Source organism: Meles meles, chromosome 1 (assembly GCF_922984935.1).
Source record: "Meles meles chromosome 1, mMelMel3.1 paternal haplotype, whole genome shotgun sequence".
Classification (NCBI taxonomy): domain Eukaryota; kingdom Metazoa; phylum Chordata; class Mammalia; order Carnivora; family Mustelidae; genus Meles; species Meles meles.
Genome location: NC_060066.1, coordinates 189,725,124 through 189,747,605, shown reverse-complemented (window position 1 = coordinate 189,747,605; position 22,482 = coordinate 189,725,124). Strand labels below are relative to the sequence as shown.

General features: G+C 41.1%; 1 protein-coding gene across 1 annotated transcript in view; it reads right to left on the bottom strand.

The window, feature by feature from the left end:
* Positions 1–381: 381 nt before the first annotated feature.
* PSMB2 (proteasome 20S subunit beta 2) overlaps positions 382–22,482 on the bottom strand; it is a 34,509-nt gene continuing 12,408 nt past the window's right edge. Inside the window, exons 4-6 of the mRNA XM_045978647.1 lie at positions 4,415–4,577; positions 2,877–2,926; positions 382–614 (exon numbers count right to left, since the gene is read on the bottom strand). Coding sequence (XP_045834603.1) covers positions 507–614; positions 2,877–2,926; positions 4,415–4,577 — 321 coding nt within the window. The 3' untranslated portion in view covers positions 382–506. The remainder of the gene's footprint in view (positions 615–2,876; positions 2,927–4,414; positions 4,578–22,482) is intronic.

The following is a 22,482-nucleotide window of genomic DNA, read 5'->3' as shown; positions in this document are numbered from 1 at the left end:
ATATTTTTTACTATGTAATTACTTTGTAATTTCTCCTACTTTGTAATTTTCTTACTATGTAACATTTTATTTTGTATCCTTTGCATTTTTAAATTAAGTGTATGCATCACCTATTCAAATTAATTAATTTTTAAAACGTTAAGCTTAGGGGCAAAAAGAACCACTGCTTTAGGGGAATGAGACATTAGCGAGGAAGATAGATGAAGAGCCTGGCAGGTAGTGAAACATGGGGCTGTCCGCTACTAAAGGGCAATTAGAGCATTAACGAAGGGAAAGGGGCAGAGGGAGAAACAGTCCTGGCAAAAAGTCCAATGCAGATAATCCTCTCTCCATTTCTGTCTTGAGGTGATATTAGGTAAACTGAGACTCAAACCAGGGAGCTCAATTTATCCAGATTTAGCTTTATTCTGAATTAACCATCTGTCAAGGATGCACATCAAAAGAGTAGAAAAGATGAAGGAGCCCATCAAAAAAAGTCCCCTGGCAAGTGGAGGGACGGCATAAGGTTAGGAGCCCTGTTTAGGGAAGGAAATGTTGTCCAGGTCATGGATGCCATTTTTGTCAATGATTCGAACACTGAAGGTTGGCAGATTCAGGATGAAGCGTTTCTGGAGCTGCAGAGAGACATGAAGAAAATCAGTCAGTCAATAATCTTTACTGAGCACTAACTATAGGCCAGGCTGTCTTTGAGGCACTGGGCATACCAGCAGATAAAAATTCCTGCTTTTGTGGAGCTTATTTTCTACTGGGGGCAGTTGGTACTCAAGACACTGAAGAAACCCAAACTGCAGCTGGAAGCTGGGGGGCAGTGAGCAAGAACTGGGAGAGGCAACTGGGAGCTTGTCTCTGGTCACTCAGCTGATGAAAGAATAAGACAAGACAAGGCTCTATTCCCCACAGTCAGCTACCAATCAGTCTGGTAAATATAGACTTCTTTGAAATTCTCAAGGTAGTAAGCCAACAAAGGAGTGACTGCCCTAGGAATAAGCTTTGGACCAAAGCAATGTACTCCTACGTCTCAAGAATTTGCTCCAGTCAAACACCCCCCCACCCCCCGCAACATTATATAAGGCCCAGGTGTGTGCAGCTAGAGGAGTGGGGGGGGGAGGAGGTTGGCAGAACTGCTCTTTGAACAATCCCTGCTTGACTCCTGCAATCCAAGCTGACCTGTGATTAAAGTAACATCTCCGCACTCTCTTAAGATTCTCTGCTTGAGAGGCTGTTTCAAAGGAGCTGTGGTCTAGGTGCATGGAAGCACACAGCCCCCACTAACCTGGCTAGAGACTGCTGAGGAACACAGCTGGAGGAAATCTATGTTTCTGCAGCCACCCTTCCCAGATACCTCACTTAGTCTTCAAGAGAAGGCAGAGGGGCGCCTGGGTGGCTCAGTGGGTTAAAGCCTCTGCTTTCAGCTCGGGTGATGATCTCAGGGTTCTGGGATCGAGCCCCACATCAGGCTCTCTGCTCTGCTGAGAGCCTGCTTCCCTTTCTCTCTCTGCCTACTTGTGATCTCTGTCTGTCACATAAATAAATAAAATATTAAAAAAAAAAAAAAAAGAGAGAGAGAGAGAGAAGGCAGAAAGCTCTCTACTTGCTCCCTTAGGAGCATATCCCAGAGATGCCCACCTCCCTCGGTCTAAGCCCGCCCTCCCATATTTCCCATCTCCTCTTACAGCTGAGGACTAGCCATCGACAACAACCCATTTCATTTCCTGAGACCCCTCTAGCTGATGGCTCCTATGTCCAGAAACAAACTGCAAAATTAAGAAAAAGTGACAATAAGGAAATGTGGGTTTCTAAATGATCAACCTGAGAATCCATGGTGAATAAAGTCTCAAAGCACTTGATATGCCAGTGGCTTCTCCCTAGTGGCCCCTTGTAACACTTAGGACTGCTGGACTAATACAGCCTCTTAGCTGAATGGTTAAAGAAAGCACATGAATTTATTCTCAGCTTCTGCTTTGGAAAGGGGATTCACAAACAAGAGGAAGAAGAAGGGGGCACTGTGGACTGAAAATGACAGGGCTTTGTAAGAGGCAAATTGACACTATGCCCAATGCTCCCACCTGGCTCCCATCCTCCTACTCTCACCAGACCACAAATTCAAGTTCATCCTCAGGCCACAGAAATAGCAAAAGAATTCAAATGCCTATGGGAGCTGCTTTCTCTTCCTCCTCATCCTCCATATGTACCCCAAAGACTCTTAGGAGTAGTACTGGAAGGGGTGGGGTCCATGTGCCTGGCCTCGTAAACTAAAGGCAACCCTTCTCTTCTGCTTTAAGCTTCCTAGTTGCTTTCTGTGGCCTCCTGAATTCTCAGGGAAGGCTTTCTCTCCAGGACTATTGCACTATGAGAGAGCAGACAGTATGGCAACTCCAGGTGGCACAAGAATAGAGCAGTTATAAAGTCTAGGGCAGTAGTAGTTCTTAAAGTATGTTCTAGTTACCACCTGTAACAAAATCACTTGGCACTGCCAATTACTCAGGCTCCACACCAGGACAAATGAATCAGAAGTGGGTGGAAGTGGGAGTGGGACAGTCATGAATCTGCTTAAAAACAAAACGAAAAATAAACAAAAAACTCCACAGGTCCCTAGATTATACACACCAAGATCTAAGAGTCACTAGGCTGGATGAACCTGTCCACCCCCGCTTAACAAGTAACTAAACTGTAAAACTGACATTGATGAGAGAAACCCACGAGAGATAAAAACTAAGCTTGTTACCCACCAAACTCTATGGTAGGAACTTCACATCTGGTTAGTGGGTATGTATTACGCCTTCTGGCAAAGATCAGAAAAAATGCAACCAAGGAACGGAACAATATTGGCAAACAGAGATAAACATTCCTTTCAGGATCCTGTGGGAGCTACTCACCTCCTCTAGACATTTCCTAAGAAGCTCCACTGCCCTCTCACGAGAGATGGCTGAAAGAGAACACAAGAGACCATGCACTCAAGGTGATGCCATTACGTCTATCTGCCACAACTTTTACCTTTCAAACTTCTTCAGGTCAGTATGCCACACAAGTGGAAATGGCAAAAAAATGTCTAGCCTTCTAGTTTGCAATAAACTTATTCCATATGCAGTGGAAGGTGCCCCAGACCCAGTGCTCTGGCAGCCACAAGCCATTGCAAATTGATTTGCTACAGAGAAGGGTAAGCATGACGGAATTCTGCCTCCCATGGCCAGGGCCTGCCTCTAGAGAAGTCCAGCGGCTTGCCTCTTTTTTACAGCCCATCCCCCTCACCCCTACACGCACCCCAACCCCCCCTTTTAGACCAGGGCTTAAATCAGTTCCATCTGCCCTAGCCAGCTGCAAGTCAGGGAAAGGGAGGACAGGGCCCGAGTTTTAGCCTCACTTTTCCAGCTGGGTCTCCCTTTAACAATGGAAAGAGAATTCATAGGATAGGGCTGAGACTCTCATAAAATCAGAGCCAAAGGGAACTGTCCAGAAGCATGGCAAACTGGGATGACATATTATGCAGTTCGGCTTCAGGGGTGGTTAGTGGTGATTTTGGTGGGCAAGTCAGCTGTATTACTGACAGATGCCAAATCAAGAAATAGTCACTAGGAGGCCAGGCTAATTCTTTTCAGGATGTGGCTTAGAGCTCTGGCATGGCTAAGGTTGAGTGAGAGGGCAGCACCAAAAAAAGAGTGGAGGAGCCAGATTTTTCCTGTACTGACAAGGAAGAATGGAATTTAAGGAGAGACGTGGCTATCTGTGCTGCATCTATAGTCTGTAAAAAGTGAAAAATCCCAAGTGCCTATTGCTCATGGTGGTGAAAGTCAAGGTTGGGATGGGAGTCAGAAGATAGAACTTAGCACAAAAGCATTCCTGTGCTGACAGCTTGGCCAAGCTAACAGTTTATCGACAAGGAGAGAGCCAGCTTTTTCTTATAGGAGGGTCAGCCATCAGGTGATAAGAACCAAGGGAAGGGCCTAGACTTGTGGTCTTCAAGAGCTTTAACATTTAAGCAAAAAACATCCTCAGTTGTCATGCTAGGGACCTGTTCAACCTCACAAGCTCAAAACAAACACACACAAACCACTTGGTTTATTTACTCGTTCTTTATAGCTGAGATGCTAATAAGGATCTAAGCAGAGCAAAGTGAGTTAAAAAACTGAATTCTTATTTACTACTTCCACACCCTTCAAAACAAAACAAAACCCAGCTCTGGACATAGGCAGTATCTCCTTTTGTGTGGCAGAAAGGGACTACTTTTATTAGCCCTTCAATAGCCCTGACCTGCAGGGAGAGCAGCTTCCACAAGGTACCTGGATGTGCTTCCCAGGCTCCATCCATCCTCTACGCAAGCCCTGACCACACAAGCCCAAGGGGTGGTGTACAAAATGAGGAAGCAGCTCAGGATGGGGCTCTGCTACTACTCCCTACCTAGTGCGCTAGAACTTACTTGGTGTATAGTATCGGTCCAGGATACTGAGAGTCAGGAAGGCACCATAGCCATGGGCTGCAAAAGGGGCCTTGGCCAAGGCTGCCAGGTAGTCCATGTAGTAGAGTGCTGGACCCTCATGCTCATCATAGCCAGCCAGGAGGAGGTTGACATGATACGGGGTCTGCAAAAGAAAGACACGGTCAAAGCAGGAACACCAACATCTCTTCCCATGACAAATGGGAACATAACCAATTTTTTTTTTTAAGATTTCATTTTTATTTATTTGACAGAGATCACAAGTAGGCAGAGAGGCAGTCAGAGAGGGGGGCGGGGAAGCAGGCTCCCCGCCGAGCACAGAGCCCGAAGCGGGGCTCCATCCCAGGACCCTGAGATCACGACCCGAGCCGAAGGCAGAGGCTTAACCCACTGAGCCACCCAGGTGCCCTGAAACATTCCAATTCTTGATGAATAAGAAAATAGCACCAGCTAAGGAAATCATGATGAAAGTAAAAACTGAGAAAAATCTAAAGGTCTCAGAGTGTGGTAAGAGGTAAAGGGAGGATGGCTTCTTTTCTCTGAACAGAAGAGCACTGGGAGCACTTTAAGGTATTTAAAAAAAACAAACAAAACTGCTTTCTTCTTAAAGCCTATGGACAAGAACTTGTTACAGAAGCATTTCAAAGGCAGAGAAAGCATCAGTGCTCTTCTGTCTTTCCTAATCGCTAAAACCAACAAACACAGTTCTGAGAGTGTCATGCCACAGACTAAAGCAAGCAGCAGCCCCAACCACTTCTTCCAAAATAAAGTTTCAGTTTGGGCACTGGAACCAAACTCTCAAGCGGCAGACCATATGCCCCAGTATTAAAGAAACAACTCATGGGGTGCAGAAGGACAGAAGTCTCAAAAATTTAAGTCAAATCACTAAACTTTTTTTTTTTAATTCTTAATTTTAAGTAGGTTCCATGCCCGATGTGGGGCTCAAACTCACAACTCCTACATCAAGAGTTGCATGTTCTCCCCAACTGAGCCAGCCAGGCACCCCTCAAATCACTAAACTTTTAGTGCAGACAGTAATAATGGAAGTCCAAAAATATGCTAGAACTGTGGAAACACAGTAAATACTAGAAGAACTGTAGATTTAAGTGAAATGTTAATGATATTTTCCCTATATAACAAGGCTCTCCTAAGATAACCGAAAAGTAATTTATATCAATGAGACAAATATAAAGTAATTAATAGGTGTCTTTTCTTTGTATTACCAGCAAATCTAAACATGCAAGTTTCTCTTTTGTTTCTTTTTTTTAAAGATTTTATTTATATATTTGACAGAGAGAGTGAGAGAACAGGAACACGAGCTGGGGAAGAAAGAGAGGGAAAGCAGGCTTCCTGCCAAGCAGGGAGCCTGATATGGGGCTCAATCCCAGGACCCTGGGATCATGACCCAAGCTGAAGATAGACGCTTAATGACTGAGCCACCCAGGTGCCCCAAACATGCAAGTTTCTACAAAGAACCTTGACTAAGTCTGCCTTGCTCTTCATCTCCAAATGGATGCTTTTTTCTTTTACACCAGCTGGGCCATTTACCATGTTACATTCAGCCTGTCTATGCCCCTAGGCATCAGTGGTGAGACTCCCATTTTACATAACTTCCTTTTTCACTACAAAATGTGTTTTTCATCTTACATTTGCCTCTGTGGGTAGTGAGCAAGCCTTGCTCAAGATTATGTGCCCATCCTTAAAGTTATATATTCAATTAAATGCACGTTAAATGAAACTGAATACATTTACACACCCTTTTATAGAGCACCAAGTAATAACAGCTAGTGGTCTTAAAAGTGACATCTCACATTCTTTGAACAATGGTTAACATGGGCACTTGGAAACTTGAAGAACCTCATGTTAGAAGAACACATGAAAATATTATATACTTACTTGGAACTCCAAGCCAGCTGTCCTAGTAACATTTCTCAAATACTACAGAGTAGCTCTAAACTGCAAACAAGGTTCTGCCTTAGGGATAAGATGGTAGATGGTCTGAGAGGAGTAGGAACTGACCAGCAGTAGTCAACTCTTCTGAGAAAATAATTACCTGCCTGTCACATTTCCTGGTGGGCAGTGTGCTACACTCTGCCAGGCTCCAGAACTCTCTGCCACATTCTGCAACTACGTTCTTAGTAAGTCTGACTTTAGGCAAGACACTTAACCCCTAGGAGCTTCTGTTTCCGTATGCGTAAAACTGGGTTAGTTAATCCTTCCCCTATCTTCCAGGGAGTATGGTGAGAAAAAATAATAGAGGTAAGCACCCCAAACTTTGGAAGAAAAGATGCTACCTAAATTTCTTAGTATATTAGCCATACCCCGGTCTCCTTTCAGTAGTTTACCACTTTAAACAACAAAGACAAAACTGTTTAAATTGGCTAGAGATAAAAATATGTATCTAATAGAATTTTTTTTCCAAGTGTGAAAACAGTACTGTAAAATCGGGCAGACAAAGAATACCTTCATGTTGTTATGGTTAAAAGTGGAATAGCAAAGAGGAAACAGAGAGAAGAACAAGGGGCAAGGGGAGAGAGACAGAGATGGGGATTCTAGCTGGTTTTCCTCCCCAAGAAATTTCATAATAAATTCTCTTACCTATCACAAAAAAAGCCCATCTTTTTGCTAAGAGGTTAACTCTACTATCCTTTGTTCACAGGCCAAAATACCCACAATCTGGTCCACTAGAACAATTTTATCAAGTTGTAATGGTAAGTTAAGGATCCACTCTGCGACCCCAAGAAGTCTAAGCAACAGAACCCGGATTATGTTCTGTCTCCAGGGATGATCTTGTCTACACTATGAGAGATTACGCTGTGTTTAAAACACGTGATTTTAAAAGCCACCACCAAAAGATTTTTACATGAAACTATATCAACGGAACTTCAAAAGCAAACTGTATTGCTTAAATGGTCTATATAATATCATTTATTTATGCTGAAGCATCTGATACATGCACTCGTCAAAGTCGGTATTCAGAAGCCACAATACGTGGTAAAGAAGATAACTCACAAATTATTGTGTGACTTTGAATTACCAACTTTTGCAAGTGTGAGATGCTCAAGCATAAATAAATGGTGTTATCTAGACTAATTAAATCAATACATCTGTGTAACAACTTGGCAGTTTCTGAAATTCTTCTGACAATGCTCCATCGAAGATCTCTGGCTCACACTCGTTTTTTAAAATTTCAAATAAACTCTTGTATACTGTCACTCCTGCTCCTCTGAGAATCATGGTGCTCAAAGTGACAAAGCCATAGTTATGGGTTTCTTGACTGTTACAGCCCCTCATGTTCTCGAATCCTTACCACTTTCCCAGAATGAGACAAATTCCAAGCCCTTCAATTTTGTGCTATTCTGACCACATACACATGTGTGACTGTTAGTGGTGTGTTTAGGGAAATACTTATATGTAAGCTACAAATACAATATAATTTGTATTGAATACAAATATTCAAATATTTATGCCAATTATAAGCTCCACAAAGGCAGGATTATGTATGGTATGTTCAATGATATATAAGCATATAGTACACACTCAATATAATATTTGCTGACTGAGTAATAATCATACCAGAAAGCATTAGATGGTTTTTGGTTTTTTTTGTTTTTTTTTTTTAGCATTAGATGTTTTAATTTATATGTGGCTAATGCCTAGTATCCCAAGATGAGGAAAATCACTAAACAAATGTCAGAAAGTGATAGGTCCTACTTCCAAGAATTCACTCAAGTCTAAACAGACTGCCACCATCTCTCTGAATGTCCACACACTGTTGCTTTTTGCTAGATTCCTAAGTCCTTCTCTTTCTACCTCCCTTCAGACATGGGTTGCTAAGTAAAGAAAAACTAAGGATACAGGTCAGGCATTTAGAATTGAACAAAGGGAAAATAACAGCATAAATAAGTAGTATCTTAGGAAAAAATTGCTGGGTTACACTATACAGTTAGACTTGAGTTCAAAATCTGGCTCTCTTACCAATGTGTGGCCTTAGAAAAACTTGTCACTTAACTTCTCTGAACTTTAGTTTTCTCATTAAAAACATGGGCTAAAAGCTACACAAAAGAGCTATGGTGAAGATTCAAAGACATAATGCATATAAACGGTAAGCATAGTGCCTAAGACATAGTAAAGACGTGATAAATGCTAAAATTATCACTAGAGAAACACAATCTATGCAGTTCACAGTGCCCATGAAATACACAGAACAAGAACTCAGGAGAAGCCCACCTACTCCTAGCATATGTGCCTTCATAAACAGACATGGAGGTATATTAATAACAAGTGCCTAGCACACTGCCTGACACATGGGAGAAATGCAGTAAATGACGGTTTCCTCCTCTCCCCTTACCAGACTCTTTTCAGGGGCCTCGTGGTGATTGTATTCACTGCCAAAGACATTCACAAGCATCTTAACTTAGAGCATACCCACTTCACAGTGAACCTACCCTAACCTATCTTGAGATTGATCACAGACCCGGAGACCTAGAGATTTTCTGGAAGCCTGAAAAAATATAAACAAAAACAAACCTTACACGTAGACTTGGAGAATAAGAACAAACCTTACATGTAGACTTGAAGAATATAAACAAAAACAAGACTTACACATAGACTTGGAGAATAAATAAAAGTACTTTATTTATTAAGTACTTTCATGCTGTTTCCACCGCTATAGATATGTCCACCTGAGGGCCAGGCCTCACTTTCTAGCTACCCTTTTTTTTTTTGGTAAGATAATACACACACACATACACACACACATATGTGTAAATATATATATGGTACATATATATTTATTTATTTGAGAGATTGAGAGAGAGCACAAGTAGACAGAGTGGCAGGCAGAGGGAGGGGAAGAAGCAGGCTCTCCGCTAAGCAGGGAGCCCGACATAGGGCTTGATCCTAGGACCCTGGGATCATGACCTGAGCTGAAAGCAGCTGCTTAACCGAGTGAGCCACCCAGGTTCCCCTTCAGCTTTTTCATCAGTTCCATTCTATCTCATGATCAGCATTCCCTGTGAGAATCTGCCAATTATTCCAGCGAAATGGAATCCTTTACAAAGTAATCCTTGTTCTGTCATGATATAATCTAGTCTTTGGCTGTTACCATTATTCTAATTATTTAGATAGTAAGTTTAGATAATGAAACAAAGTTATGAGGTCCCCAAGGCAAGGAACTGTATCTTGTATGTCAAGGCAACCTTCACAATATAGGCTGGGACTGAATATTAAACACAATTTTGAACTAACCTAAACATCCAGATGACCAACAAATGAATCCAAACATTTAGATGAGACACATTCTGCCCAACAGCCTAGCAAACACCAAAATGCTTAGTTTTAAAGTTATATCTAATTGATAGACAAAGAAAAAATTTTAATGAACCATTCTGATAACACGAAATGAATTTTAGCTTCTAAAACAAGGTACCACCAAAATTTTGCTTCTCTGGGGAGTGGGCAATGCTAGACAAATGACAAATGTGCTATCTTTTCCTCCCTTTAAAAAAATACATAATGGAGTGCCTGGGTGGCTCAGTCAGCTAAGCATCTGACTTTTGATTTCAGCTCAGGTAATGATCCCAGGGTCTTGGTATCGAGCCCAGTGTGCCCAGTGTCGGGCTCCCTGCTCAGCGGAAAGTCCACTTGTTCTTCTCTCTCCGCCCCTCCCCCTGCTTGTACTCTCTCTCTTTCTCAAATAAATAAATAAATAAAATATTTTAAAAAAATCTATGAGAGGAGCCTGGGTGGCTCAGATGGTTAAGTGTCTGACTCTTGATTTCAGCACAAGTCATAATCTCAGGAGCCTACTTAAGAGTCACTCTCCCTTTTCTGCTCCCTCTGCCCCAATACATAACATAAGGTTATTTTAAAGTGGAAAGCTTTAAGTCATTTTGAGATTTCTTCATCTATACAACAGGGATAATAACACTAAATGTAAAGTGTCCAATGCAAATGCCTGTTAGACAGTAAAAATACAGATTAGTTATTATAACCATAATCACCACTACGACTAGTACTTTTAGGATCTGACTGTATTATTAACAGATCTGACTAGGTAAATAATATCGAGATGTCCCACTAAGAACCAATAAAATCACCCCTGTTTTTGGTTGCAAAAAGGGATAAAATTTAAGTCAGGGAAATTAACCAACAAGCACATCTCCTGTGCATTGAAATGGACTTCCTAATACCTGTGCCCTGAAGAACTGAGCTTGGTTCCACTTTGTGTATTTGGGCGTGAGACGGTACACACATACAAACTTTCCTCAAGTTAGGTAGAGCATTTCCCCCCTTCCAACTCTTACACACACAACTCCTTGTATATTCCCTCTCTCATGAAAAAGAAACACTGTAGTGATTAAGAAGAGTGTGAAATTCCATAAATTTTACAGCTAAAGAGAACAGTTGTGATAAATACACTGAAACAACAAAATCAGCGACGAGAGTCTGGGCGGTGACAAGCAGCGGTGTGACATCTGGCGGAAGCCAAAGTCACAGCAAGGGGGAGAGAGGTGGGCGTGAGGAAGCATCCTGCCGAGCGTGGACACAGAAAAAGAGAGGAACTGACAGTCTTCCTTTGGAGCCAGGCCAGCCTTTGCCACCTCTAATTGAATAGGACGACGTCGCTAGGAGTGAGGTGCTCTGGAGGTGCGGTTGCTTTTGCCTGTGCTGTGCCTTGGAACATTAAGCAGTGCATGAAGCATACTCCCATTCCCGGGATAATGGAAGGAGATGCAGAACCACCAATAGGACAAAGGAGTTTGTCTAGCGATACAGTGTTTTAATAAACAGACTTCTAAATACACTAACAGACTTCTAAATGCACTAAACAGAGACATATGTCAAGGCAACCAAGGGGCTTGGAAGGGCAGTGTGTGCTATTTCTTTCACCCCAGCTGACTGTCAAAGCTTCCTAAAATCTCACCTTTGGCGCCGAGAGTATTTCACAAAAATGCAGTTCACAGAATTAGAAGAAAGCTCAACTAGTTTGTCCAACATCCCTTTTACAAATGTGGGGACTCAATCAAAGAAGGGACAATGATGTGCCCTAAGCCACGCAGCTAATTAGTGTCAGGACCAGAATTTAGGCTTCTGATTCCGAGTCTTATGTGCTTTTCTAGGAAACCATGCTGCCTCCACAAAATGGAAATCAGTGTGAAAATATGATTCCGTATGTAAATGTCAGTTTCACACTTAAATATTTCAGGATATACTATTTTGCATACCAGTATCTATTGTTCTCTATTTCATGTATCACATCTTACATGACCAATAATATTTTAAGTTTTAAAAAGGCAGGTTTAATGTCTGACTACATGACTCCCCCAAAGGGTCTAAAACTATATAAAACATGTAGTAAGTACTTAATAAATACCTATGATGATAAGCAGATACCAATACCGTAACTGCATTGCCAATGCCCAATTTTATAAATTCATTAATAAACAAAATGGATTAGTTATCATTTCCTTATATTGATGCTCTGAACTCTGAATCAGGAGCTTGTTTCCAATAACCAATAGAATTCACTAGATACTAGATACCTGCTTTGCATGGGTCTGATGGCATAATTTTAAAATTTCAATGTCGGGGCACTTGGGTGGCTCAGTTGGTTGAATGTCTGACTTGATTTCAGCTCCAGTCATAATCTCAGAGTCCCCAGGTCAAGCTCCGTGCTCAATGAGGAGTCTGCTTGAGATTTCTTCTCTCTCTCTCTGCCCCCTATTCCCCCCAGCACACTTGTGCTCTCGCTCTCTAATAAATAAATAAATTTAAAATTTCAATGTCAATTTTACCATTTTAATGAAAGGACTTTGTATCTATATCAGAATTGCAATGTTCGCTATATCAAACACTTAAAAAAATCTCAGAGACTTCAGCAACTTCCAACTAAGCCACTAAGCCAGCCAGGCACCCCTTTATTTTAAATTCAACAGATGTTACTTAGCATTTACTGTGGGTGCTGGTGAATATGGGAACACGTATACCTAGTGAATTAGGTGATTTTGTCAGGAAGCAGAGGAACTGGGATGATACTGTCATTGGCTTCCTAAAGAATATGAACTCTACTATGTAAACCGCAGGGGAGCCAGTGAAAACCATTCCGATTCCCCTGCTGAGCCAAGCCTTTTCCACATCATAGGACACTACAGAAGCAGTAGGGATGGCAGGGGAGAAATGGAATATGAGATTTATTTGGACCGTAGAATTGACAGGAATTAGTAACTAGTAGAATAGAAGAGGAGAAAGAAAGAGGAGTTAATAAGGCTCTCAATAAGGGAAAAGATGGTAGAACAAATGTAAAAAACTCAATTTGGATCCCATGAGCTGTCAAGAGGCAGCTGGAAAGAGAAAAGAGTTTACAACCCAAATTAGGAGCCTGAATGAAGAGCCAGCCAGTTAGGTTTCATTTCTACAAACACTCATTCTTGTACATGTGGAAGATAGTGAACAGTTCACATGTGTAAGAAAGATAGTGAACAATTACAACAGGACACTGGCAGAGCTATCCCTCGGTTGCCATGAGACCACGAAGAAACTGAGGGTGACATGTGTGTGTGTTTGGGGGGCGGAGTAGTATAGAGAAAGTTTCCCCGGAAAATGCTGAACTGAGTCTTAAATGGCAATTAAAAGTCAGCCATTTGGAGACGTAAGAGTACATTCAGGCATGAATGACTAGTAAAGTGGCCTGGTCAGCAAAAACAGAGACGAGAAAGAATACACAGCAGGCTGGGGAGTGCGAGTGACTGGGCATGAAGTGGAGAAAGCCAGGGTGACAAGGGTGAAGCAGGTCAGCAGTGGAAGGTGACAGATGAAACAGAGGATGATCCTGAAGACTGTGCACTGACTTCTAAGTTTAAGAGAGACGTTCTGGGGAGCTGAGAAGAAACTAGACTTTCTTTATGATCACAAGCTGGGACCAGCTCTGTTACCCACTGTTTCCACTTACGGGGTAAAAAAAAGGAAGTATGAAGCTGGAAGTTGGAAAGAGTTTCCTCCTAATCCTCTAACTGAAAAAAACTAAGAGTTTAAACCAATCTGAGCTTCACAACAAGGAAGTTAGATTAAAATGACTGCCTGATTTGCCTTTTCTCCTGTTTGGGATGCATTTACCTTTGTAGTGCTAAAAAACAAACTGCCCCTTATTTATAGATTCTCACACTAACTTGAGAAATAGAGAAACAAGCAAACCTTTGATTTTTAGAGGCCCAAGACAAAATAAAAGCATTACCCTGAAAATGAGACTCTCTAACCAAGATTTTTCTTTTTCTTTTCTCCCCCATAGGTCCTTCTCTGAAAGTCTATTCGGTGTACCTGTTTGATGCTGGCAGATGTGAAATCATCATAATGTAAGAACTGTCCTCACTTTCCTTTATAATGATTAGCTCATGTCAAATGTTTTGTTTAACACACTGGCAACATTCTTACAATGGCTGAGTTCTCTAAGTTCAGCAATCTCTAAATTACTGCAATTAACCACCATTTTAAAAATTAAAAGCAAATATCTTTTAAATTATTATTTGAATAAACTATGATTTTAAATGCTGTAAGTCAGAGGATAGGGATGTATTTTTGTGAAAAAAGCAATGATGACCCAAGATCAACTGCAGCTTTGTCATTTTACATTTGTTACCTGAGATAGTCATTTGGCCCTAGAGGGCCAAGTGCCCCGTCTGACTATGGGGATGGTATTGCCTGCCTGCCAGCTGTGAGGAATAGAGTGCTATTCTGTGTTCAAGTTTCTGAAAGAAGGTCTAGTAAGTAAGTAGTAGGTGCCCAATAAATGTCAACTGAATCTAAATTTTAGGAGCAAAAAACCCTGAATATTGTGCATATTTCAATTTTTAGTAAAATTAGGTTTTAAGGTTCTCCTTTAATAATTCCAAAATTTCTGTAAATTTTACTTCTCTAAAGCCATCACTAACCTCAAGTTTGAAGAGTTCTCCCATTAAAGTTGTAATCTTATCGTAATTAGAAGTTTAGAAATTTAATGAGTTGAAATGCAGCATGGCACAGATGCCTTATTATACCAACTAGTTAACACAGTATTTGTTTTCTACATCAATTTTACTTGCTAATCAAAAATACTGCTTTCTCCTAAATAACATCAAAATAAAATTGCTGATCTTGCAATGGTAAAACCAACACCACCATTGTCTGCAATAAGGCCACTTGAATTTTTTTCATGAGCTAGCAGTTTTCAGGGAAAATTCAAGATTCTATATACCTTTAAGTCAGTTCTCAAAAATTTAAGTGCAGAAGCCATGCTTTGTACACTACAAGGCAAATATTAGGTTGTACATACTAAGCATGCCCATGAATATCTATGGATATTGAACATCAGAGCTGATTCACCTTCCTGAGTTAATAAATAAGTCTGCTGGGAAAGACTATTTAGGACCATGTATGATTGTGTATGTTTCTGGATGGCCACAGCAACCACAAAAGTGTTCAGGAGCCCTTCTATTAGAACACAGTGCTCCCCATTAACAGCCTAGTTTCAAAACAATTTACTCCTATCTCTTCAATTGACATGGAAGCTTCTCATTGGTCTCCCTGCTTCTCTTCTCTTTCCCCAAACACTTCACCAAAAAGGAGCTAATGGTCTAGCCAAATCTCATCTGATCATGCTAACCCCCTCCTAGTCAACAAGCTTCCGGAGAGCTCCACTGCTTTAGCATAAAGCTTTTTCATCAAAGTCTTCATAACATGGATTACCTCTCTAGTTTCAATCTCTTCCATTCCCCTAAAAATCTCAGCCATATTTAACAAACTATTTAGATTGTGGATTTTACATATGTAGGATACATAGTATATATGTATCCTATATAGAGATATGTTTTTATATTTGTTTTTCAATCAGTAGAGCCCTAATTTATATACAGTACCCAACTGGTTAAAACAGCTAAAAAATTTGGAGTAGGAGGCTCAGAGAACTATCTGCCCCCACTCCAAACATCATTAGAAAACCCCTGTGCCTGACTTAACACACTCTCACACACCTCTTTGGTCTGTGCTTCTGGTTTTCCTTTTTGCTTCACCTTTGCTTTAAGAACAGCGGGTCCTTTAAGGCTCAGGTTAGGTTCTGTTCCTGGAGCACCTATCTATCACTCTATGGCCAATGTGCCACTTGTCACTCTGCAGTGCAATTTCTCCATCTAAAGGCACTCACTAGCTCTACACTTGTTTCTCCAGCCCCAAGGACAATGCAAGCTGTAGATTTACTAAATGAATGCTATCAGGACCTGTGGAACTTCTCACCTATAAAAAACTGCACACATTAGGAGGCATCAGAAAGGCAATGCAGTTTGGCAGGTTAATTTATAGACTCAGAGATCATTATTTCCTCTTCCTGCCTTTTTTCTTTCCAAACTAATTAATCCTATTTGCTCTATGGTCTACACTCAAAAGCAATGGTAAATCTGAACTTATTTTCTTCAACTTATCAAAAAACGTGTTATGCTTTCTTGCCCTTTTACCCTTTTTATTTGCCTAAACTTTTTTTGTGAAGTAACATATACATATAAAGGTGCATAAAATATACACACACGGGTTAATGAATAAAATGAGTATATATGTTAACTACTTTCTAGGTTAAGTAATACTACAGTGAACTCCTTCCTTCTTCAAAAGCTTCCATTGTCCTGGGTGCCTGGATAGCTCAGTCAGTTAAGTGTCTGCCTTTAAGACCGAGGTCATGATCTCAGGGTCCTAGGACTGAGCCCCATGTGGAGCTCCCTGCTCAGCAGGGAGTCTGCTTCTCCCTCTGCCTCTATCCCTGCTCCTGCATGTGCTCTCTCTCAAATAGCTAAATAAAATCTTAAAAAACAAACAAATAAAAACTTTCCATTGTCCTTTGCTTTAGATAACTATTTTTGGGAGAGAGTACAGGAAAACCCCATGGAATTTTTGGGACCAGCCACTGAATTCATATGCCTGCATGATCCTGGGTTAGGCCAAAAAAAAAAAAAAAAGAGAGAGAGAGAGAGACATCAAGTTGAATCACATATTGTATACCTGAAACGAATTTAATACTGTATGTTAACTATACTGGAATTAAAATTTAAGAAATAAAAATAAAGGCATTAGCAACTGCAGGTGGCTAGGGGGCATGGGAAGAGGCAGAGTATTTGTGTATTTTCATCTGAGTATGTCTGGAGAATGCCCACACAAGCCAGGGTTAAAGCAATCCTAAAAGGCAGGGTAAACCTGTACTTCTGATGGTAAACATTTTCAAAATAAAAGCATGTTTTTACTAAGCAGACACAGTACTCTGCTGCTCCAAGCTTTTTTAGTAGGAAATAGCATAATTTTCAGGACACAAGTTTCAAAACAGTATGAATTTAGACCAATTACCTTCAACCCCATTGTGGGTAGGAAAGATGCTTTAAGTGAAAAGTTGGCATTATGGGGTTGCACAATCCCAGCTATCCAATAAGCTCATTCCATTCAACCAGAACAGGGGTTCTCTCTGCTCACAGCAGGCATCCAACAGGGTAGCACATATATGCTCTCTGAGTGAGAAAGCAACACCTTCTCACATACAACCCCCTGGAGAGAGATGGGGAAGGGGAGGGAGGAGGACTTTACACCTGCAAACTCCTAACTCTATCAGCACTAAGGCTGGGAAAAACAGCACATATTTAAAAAAAAAAAAAAAAAAGGATTCCTGATAAAGACAGTAACTTTCAAAGAAGGATCTTCTTAAGCCATTTTTTCCTTAGAAGATGAGTAAGTATAATGATTCAACATTCAAGTCTTTGTCTTCTTAATGGACTTAGTCAAGCCCTAATGACTGTGTAAGCAAACTGTGTTAAAGGGCCACTGTCAGAATTCTTATTCTTCTTGGGAGGAAAACACTGTAAGCACCAAGTGTTATCATATTAATTAAGGCATCTCAACTTGAAGGCATATCTGTGGCTGGGCCCTTGGATAATCAAAATGACCACTAAAAATAGAACAGCAGTATCTCCAATGGGGCAGACTCGAGCCACCCCCAATCCTAAGAGACTCCTGTGAGATGTGACCTGAGATGCACATGTGTTTTGCAGTACCACTAAATATCCATCTAAATGTAGTCATATGTTTTCAGTTTTTACTGTATGTCCTACTCAGGCTAGGAAACCAAGTAATTATCGAATACACAACTCTTGGCCCATCTAGTTAGCTGACTAGCTGACTGGGTCTGGCGGGAAAGAACTGTTCTCCAGGTCTAAAAGAGCTGCTGCTGGCACTGAAATTCCATGAGGTTCATGAAGAACATCTTGATTTTTTTTCTTCCCAATTTCCTCATCACCAAACGTAAGCCAGCTCTATCTGTCAAGATGCCCAGGCTGTGTGGCAGTGGTGTCAAAGGCTGCCATTTGCTCGAAGGCACTGCCATCTGTGGCAGCAAAACATTTTGTCTCCGGAAAATAAACACATCTGCCTTTGCCAGTGTCCTCCCACTGTGCCGCCCATCTGGAGCAGGTAAGCTGGAAGGCAAGCCTGGGCATGGGTGAGATGGGAGTGAGCAGGGGAGACAAGGCCTCAAGGGAGATGGCACATGGAGGAAGAAGGTAGTGCTGTGTCATGTCACATCCTGCTAACCACATTTGCCAAAAAGCATGTGAAATTACCCTTGTTAGTGATATTTTAATCATATGTAACAAATGGTTGGTCATATTTAGAGGACAAGACCTGCAAAGTCAAGGTTTCACCAGGGCCATCTGCTCACCATGTCACATGACCTCACTGATAACAATAACAGATGATACCTTTGTGCCAACCAAGAGGACAGTAGCTCTACTGGTCAGATTAAGAGGCTCAAAGCAACCAGGATTCTTCTAGGATAAGACCACATATCCACACCTACTATAAGCCAGACGAAATACACTCAGAGTTAGGCCAGGGTGTTGGAATAAGTCACGGTCACTTCCAAAAATGACTAATACCTGAAATTCTTTCCAATGCATTCTTTACCTTTCCCTGAAAAAAATAAATTCAAGTCTGGTCATGGTCTTGACATCAGATCTTTATTTTATTTTATTTTTTAAGATTTTATTTTTTTATTTGACAGAGAGAGATCACAAGTAGGCAGAGAGGCAGGTAGAGAGAAGGGGAAGCAGGCTCCCCACTGAGCAGAGAGCCGGATGCGAGGCTCGATCCCAGGACCCTGAGATCATGACCTGCACCCCAACATCAGATCTTTAACTTATATACTATTTGAGGGCTAGAAGAAACCATAAAAATTATCCAAACAAATTCTTTCTCCCAGGGTTTTTTCAACTACCTCACAAGAGAGATGGTGCTAAAACTTCCTAAAGCATGGCCCTTTCAATTACACTACTGGTTTCCAAACTCTGGCAGAAAGGGTCCGTGAAGCTGCTTTTTCTAAATAAAATCCTACAGGGAACCTCAACAGATAGAATAGAAGCAGAGCTAAAGTTTCACCACAGTGGTCTTCCTTGGTGACTTTCCTGAGGCAGCTTCATGGAACAGAGTTTGAAAACCACCACACCAGCCTGGCTGATAATTTTTCCAACTCATTATTTCCATTTTTTAGGTGCTAAGCAATAGCAAGTATAGCCTTATAAAAAGATAAATTACCAAAGGCTCACCAAGTACTTGGCAGAAAAGGTTCTATGAGAACACTTTGGCCAGTGAGTAGCAACAGTAAAGCCCTGAAGATTACATACCATGGAGGGCAGCATTCTACTCTAAGCCTTGCCATGCCACAGTCCCTAAGGATATCAGATTTGGCTGGCTCATACCTTGGTCTCTGCATACGTGAAATGAAGAGCTGGGTGGGTAATAACAGATAATTTTAGGACATTCAAATACTATGCCAAATATGCCACCTAATTCATTTCAAGCAAGGAACAGCCCCATTACTTATCACTCTCTCCTCTATAGCCCATTAATCATATTATAAGGAGACTCGAAATAAGCATCATGCAAACTATGCCTATAAGCCATTACAAAATCTTCCAAAATAATCCTATTAAAAATCCAAATAGCATGTTTTTAATGATGAAATCATTATTAAATACTTGCTATTTTCAAGGAGGTATCATTCACTCATTCAAAATATATTTTATTAAGCCAATGGCTAATTCTCAGTTCTTGTAATTCGCCACATTTGATCACTCCTTCCTTCATAACAGATGAAGAAAGTGAGGCTTAGCAAACATAAGTGATGTAGTGAAGATCACAGAAAAAGAACATATGAGAGAACAGATCAGAACTCTGATATATATGACTCCAAAACCCATGCTCAAAGAAGCCTCATAAATAATCAAAAAAAGGGGGAGACAAACCCATAGCAAAAAGCCTAATAAGCCCTTTTCCTGCTTCCTGGGGTATAATAAGGGGGAGCTCAACTTAAATGTACACATGCATTTAAGTAAAAACTAGAATGAAGCCTTTGATTTTTTTCTCCCATTTTGTGTTTTTTTCCATCTCTTCCAGCTGATTTCATCTTTAATTTCATAGTACATGGTGAAGCAACATCCATTCATTAAAAATATTTTAATAAGGGGTGCCGGGGTGGCTCAGTCAGTTAAGCATCTGACTTTGGCTCAGGTCATGATTCCCAGAGTCCTGGGACTGAGCCCTGCCATACTCCCAGCTCAGTGAGGAATCTGCATCTTCCTTTCCCTCTGCCCTTCCCCCAGACTTGTGCTCTCTCTAATAAATAAATAAAATCTTTAAAAAAATATTTTAATAAAATTCCCTTCCAATATATAAATGTACAATAACATTTTCAGCAATATCTGTGGACCAACTGGGTGACATTTATTCAGCAAATACATATATATTTTTAAGATTGTATTTACTTATTTGAGAGAAACAGTGAGAGGGAGAGCACAAGCAGTGGAAGCTGCAGAGAAAGAGGGGGAAGCAGGATCCCCACTGAGCAGGGAGCCCGATGCGGGGCTTGATTCCAGGATCCTGAGATCAGGACCTGAGCCAAAGGCAGACACTTAACCGACTAAGCCACGCAGGCGCCTCGATTCAGCAAATATTTACTGACCGCCTACAATGGGCACATATTTATAACTTATCTATATAATCCTACATGGAGATCTTTTTTGTTTGTTTGTTTATTTACAGCATAACAGTGTTCATTGTTTTGGCATCACACCCAGTGCTCCATGCAGTACGTGCCCTCCCTATTACCCACCACCTGGTTCCTCAACCTCCCCCCCCCCCCCCGCCCCCGCCCCTTCAAAACCCTCTGGTTGTTTTTCAGAGTCCGTAGTCTCTCATGGTTCATCTCCCCTTCCAGTATCCCTCAACTCCCTCTCCTCTCCATCTCCCTACATGGAGATCTTTTAAAAGATTTTATTACTTGAGAGAGAGAGAACGCATGTGCATGCATGCATGGAGCTGGGGGAGGGGCAAAGGGAGAGAAGAGAGAGAACCCCAAGTAGACTCCATGCTGAGCATGGAGCTGGATGTAGGCCTGGCCCTCACGATCCCAACATCACAACCTGAGCCAAAATCAAGAGGCAGACACTCAGCAGACTGAGCCACCCAGGTGCCCTCTTATTTGGAGATCTAAACACTTGAACAGCACTGGAAACTTTATACTTCCCCAAATGCACAAACATATTTGTATATTAGTCCAGTCACTAATTAAGGAGACAGTATGAAAGAGTACGGTATTAAGATTTAGAATTTTGGGGCGCCTGGGTGGCTCAGTGGGTTTAAGCCTCTGCCTTCGGCTCGGGTCGTGATCCCAGGGTCCAGGATCGAGCCCCACATGGGGCTCTCTGCCCAGCAGGGAGCCCGCTTCCATTGCTCTCTCTCTGCCTGCCTCTCTGCCTACTTGTGATCTCTGTCTGTCAAATAAATAAATAAAAAATCTTAAAAAAAAAAAAAAGAAATTTTGAATTTTACCTCAGACTTTTACAGGCTATACACGTGTCTTTGGTATACTCAAGATACGAAACAGAAATACTTAACCTCTTTATTAGTAACCAGTCTAAAGTAGGCTTATAAGTAAAATGGGGATAACATTCATCTTATGATGTCATAGTAAGGATTAAATTACGTCATATATATAACTATCTAGAACAGCACTGTCCAAGAGAACCTCCTATAATGATGAAGATATTCTATAATGTCCAGTATGGTAGCTATTAGCCACATGGGGCTACTGAGCAATTGGAAAGTGGCTACTGTGACTGAGGAACCAAATGTTCGTATAGAAACAAAAATTTATTTTTCATTCCAAGTCCAAGAGACTCTCACCTAGGAACCAAATTTTAAATTCTATTTAATTTTAATTGCCACTTATGACTAGTGGTTACCATACTGGACTGTGTCGATCTAGAACAAAGCCTTGCACATAATACATGATCAATGTTGCTTTACTTCCATCTTCCCTATTCATATCAATACTTTTTTATATCCTCTTTACCAGCAAAGAAGTTCAACTAAACTTGCACAACAAAGAATGTCCATAAAAAACCAGCCAATAGCTATTAAATTGCTTCTTCAACCAAGCAGCAATGGCAGCACAGAAACAAGTGACTGATTAGTCATATGTGCCACACACTATGCTAACAGCTTTGTGTGACTGCTTCATTTAGTTTATAATAATTTTGTAAAGTAGGTGCTATTATCTTATAAATAGAGAAATTAAGCTTAGAATCTGTCCAAAGACACATAGCCAGTAGGTTGGTGAGAAAAAGATTTAAACTCAGGCAGGCTAGGGGGCATGTGGGTGGCTCAGTTAAGCATTCAATTCTTGGTTAAGCATCTGACTCCTCACTTGGGCTCAAGTCATGATCTTGAGGGTCATGAGATTAAGCCCCACATCCACTCCATGCTCACCAAGGACTCTGCTGTCCTTCTCCTTCCCCCTCTGCTCATCCCCCTGCTTTCTCTCTCTCAAATAAACAAATATCTTAAAAAAAAACAAAAACCTCAGGCAGTCTAATTCCAGAGACAGTGCTTAACCACAATGCTAAACGAGCTTGCATCTTAAAGAATTTACAATAAATTCATTATATACTCTGCAATAAGTAAATGTCCTCCCAACCAAACACCACCCCCAA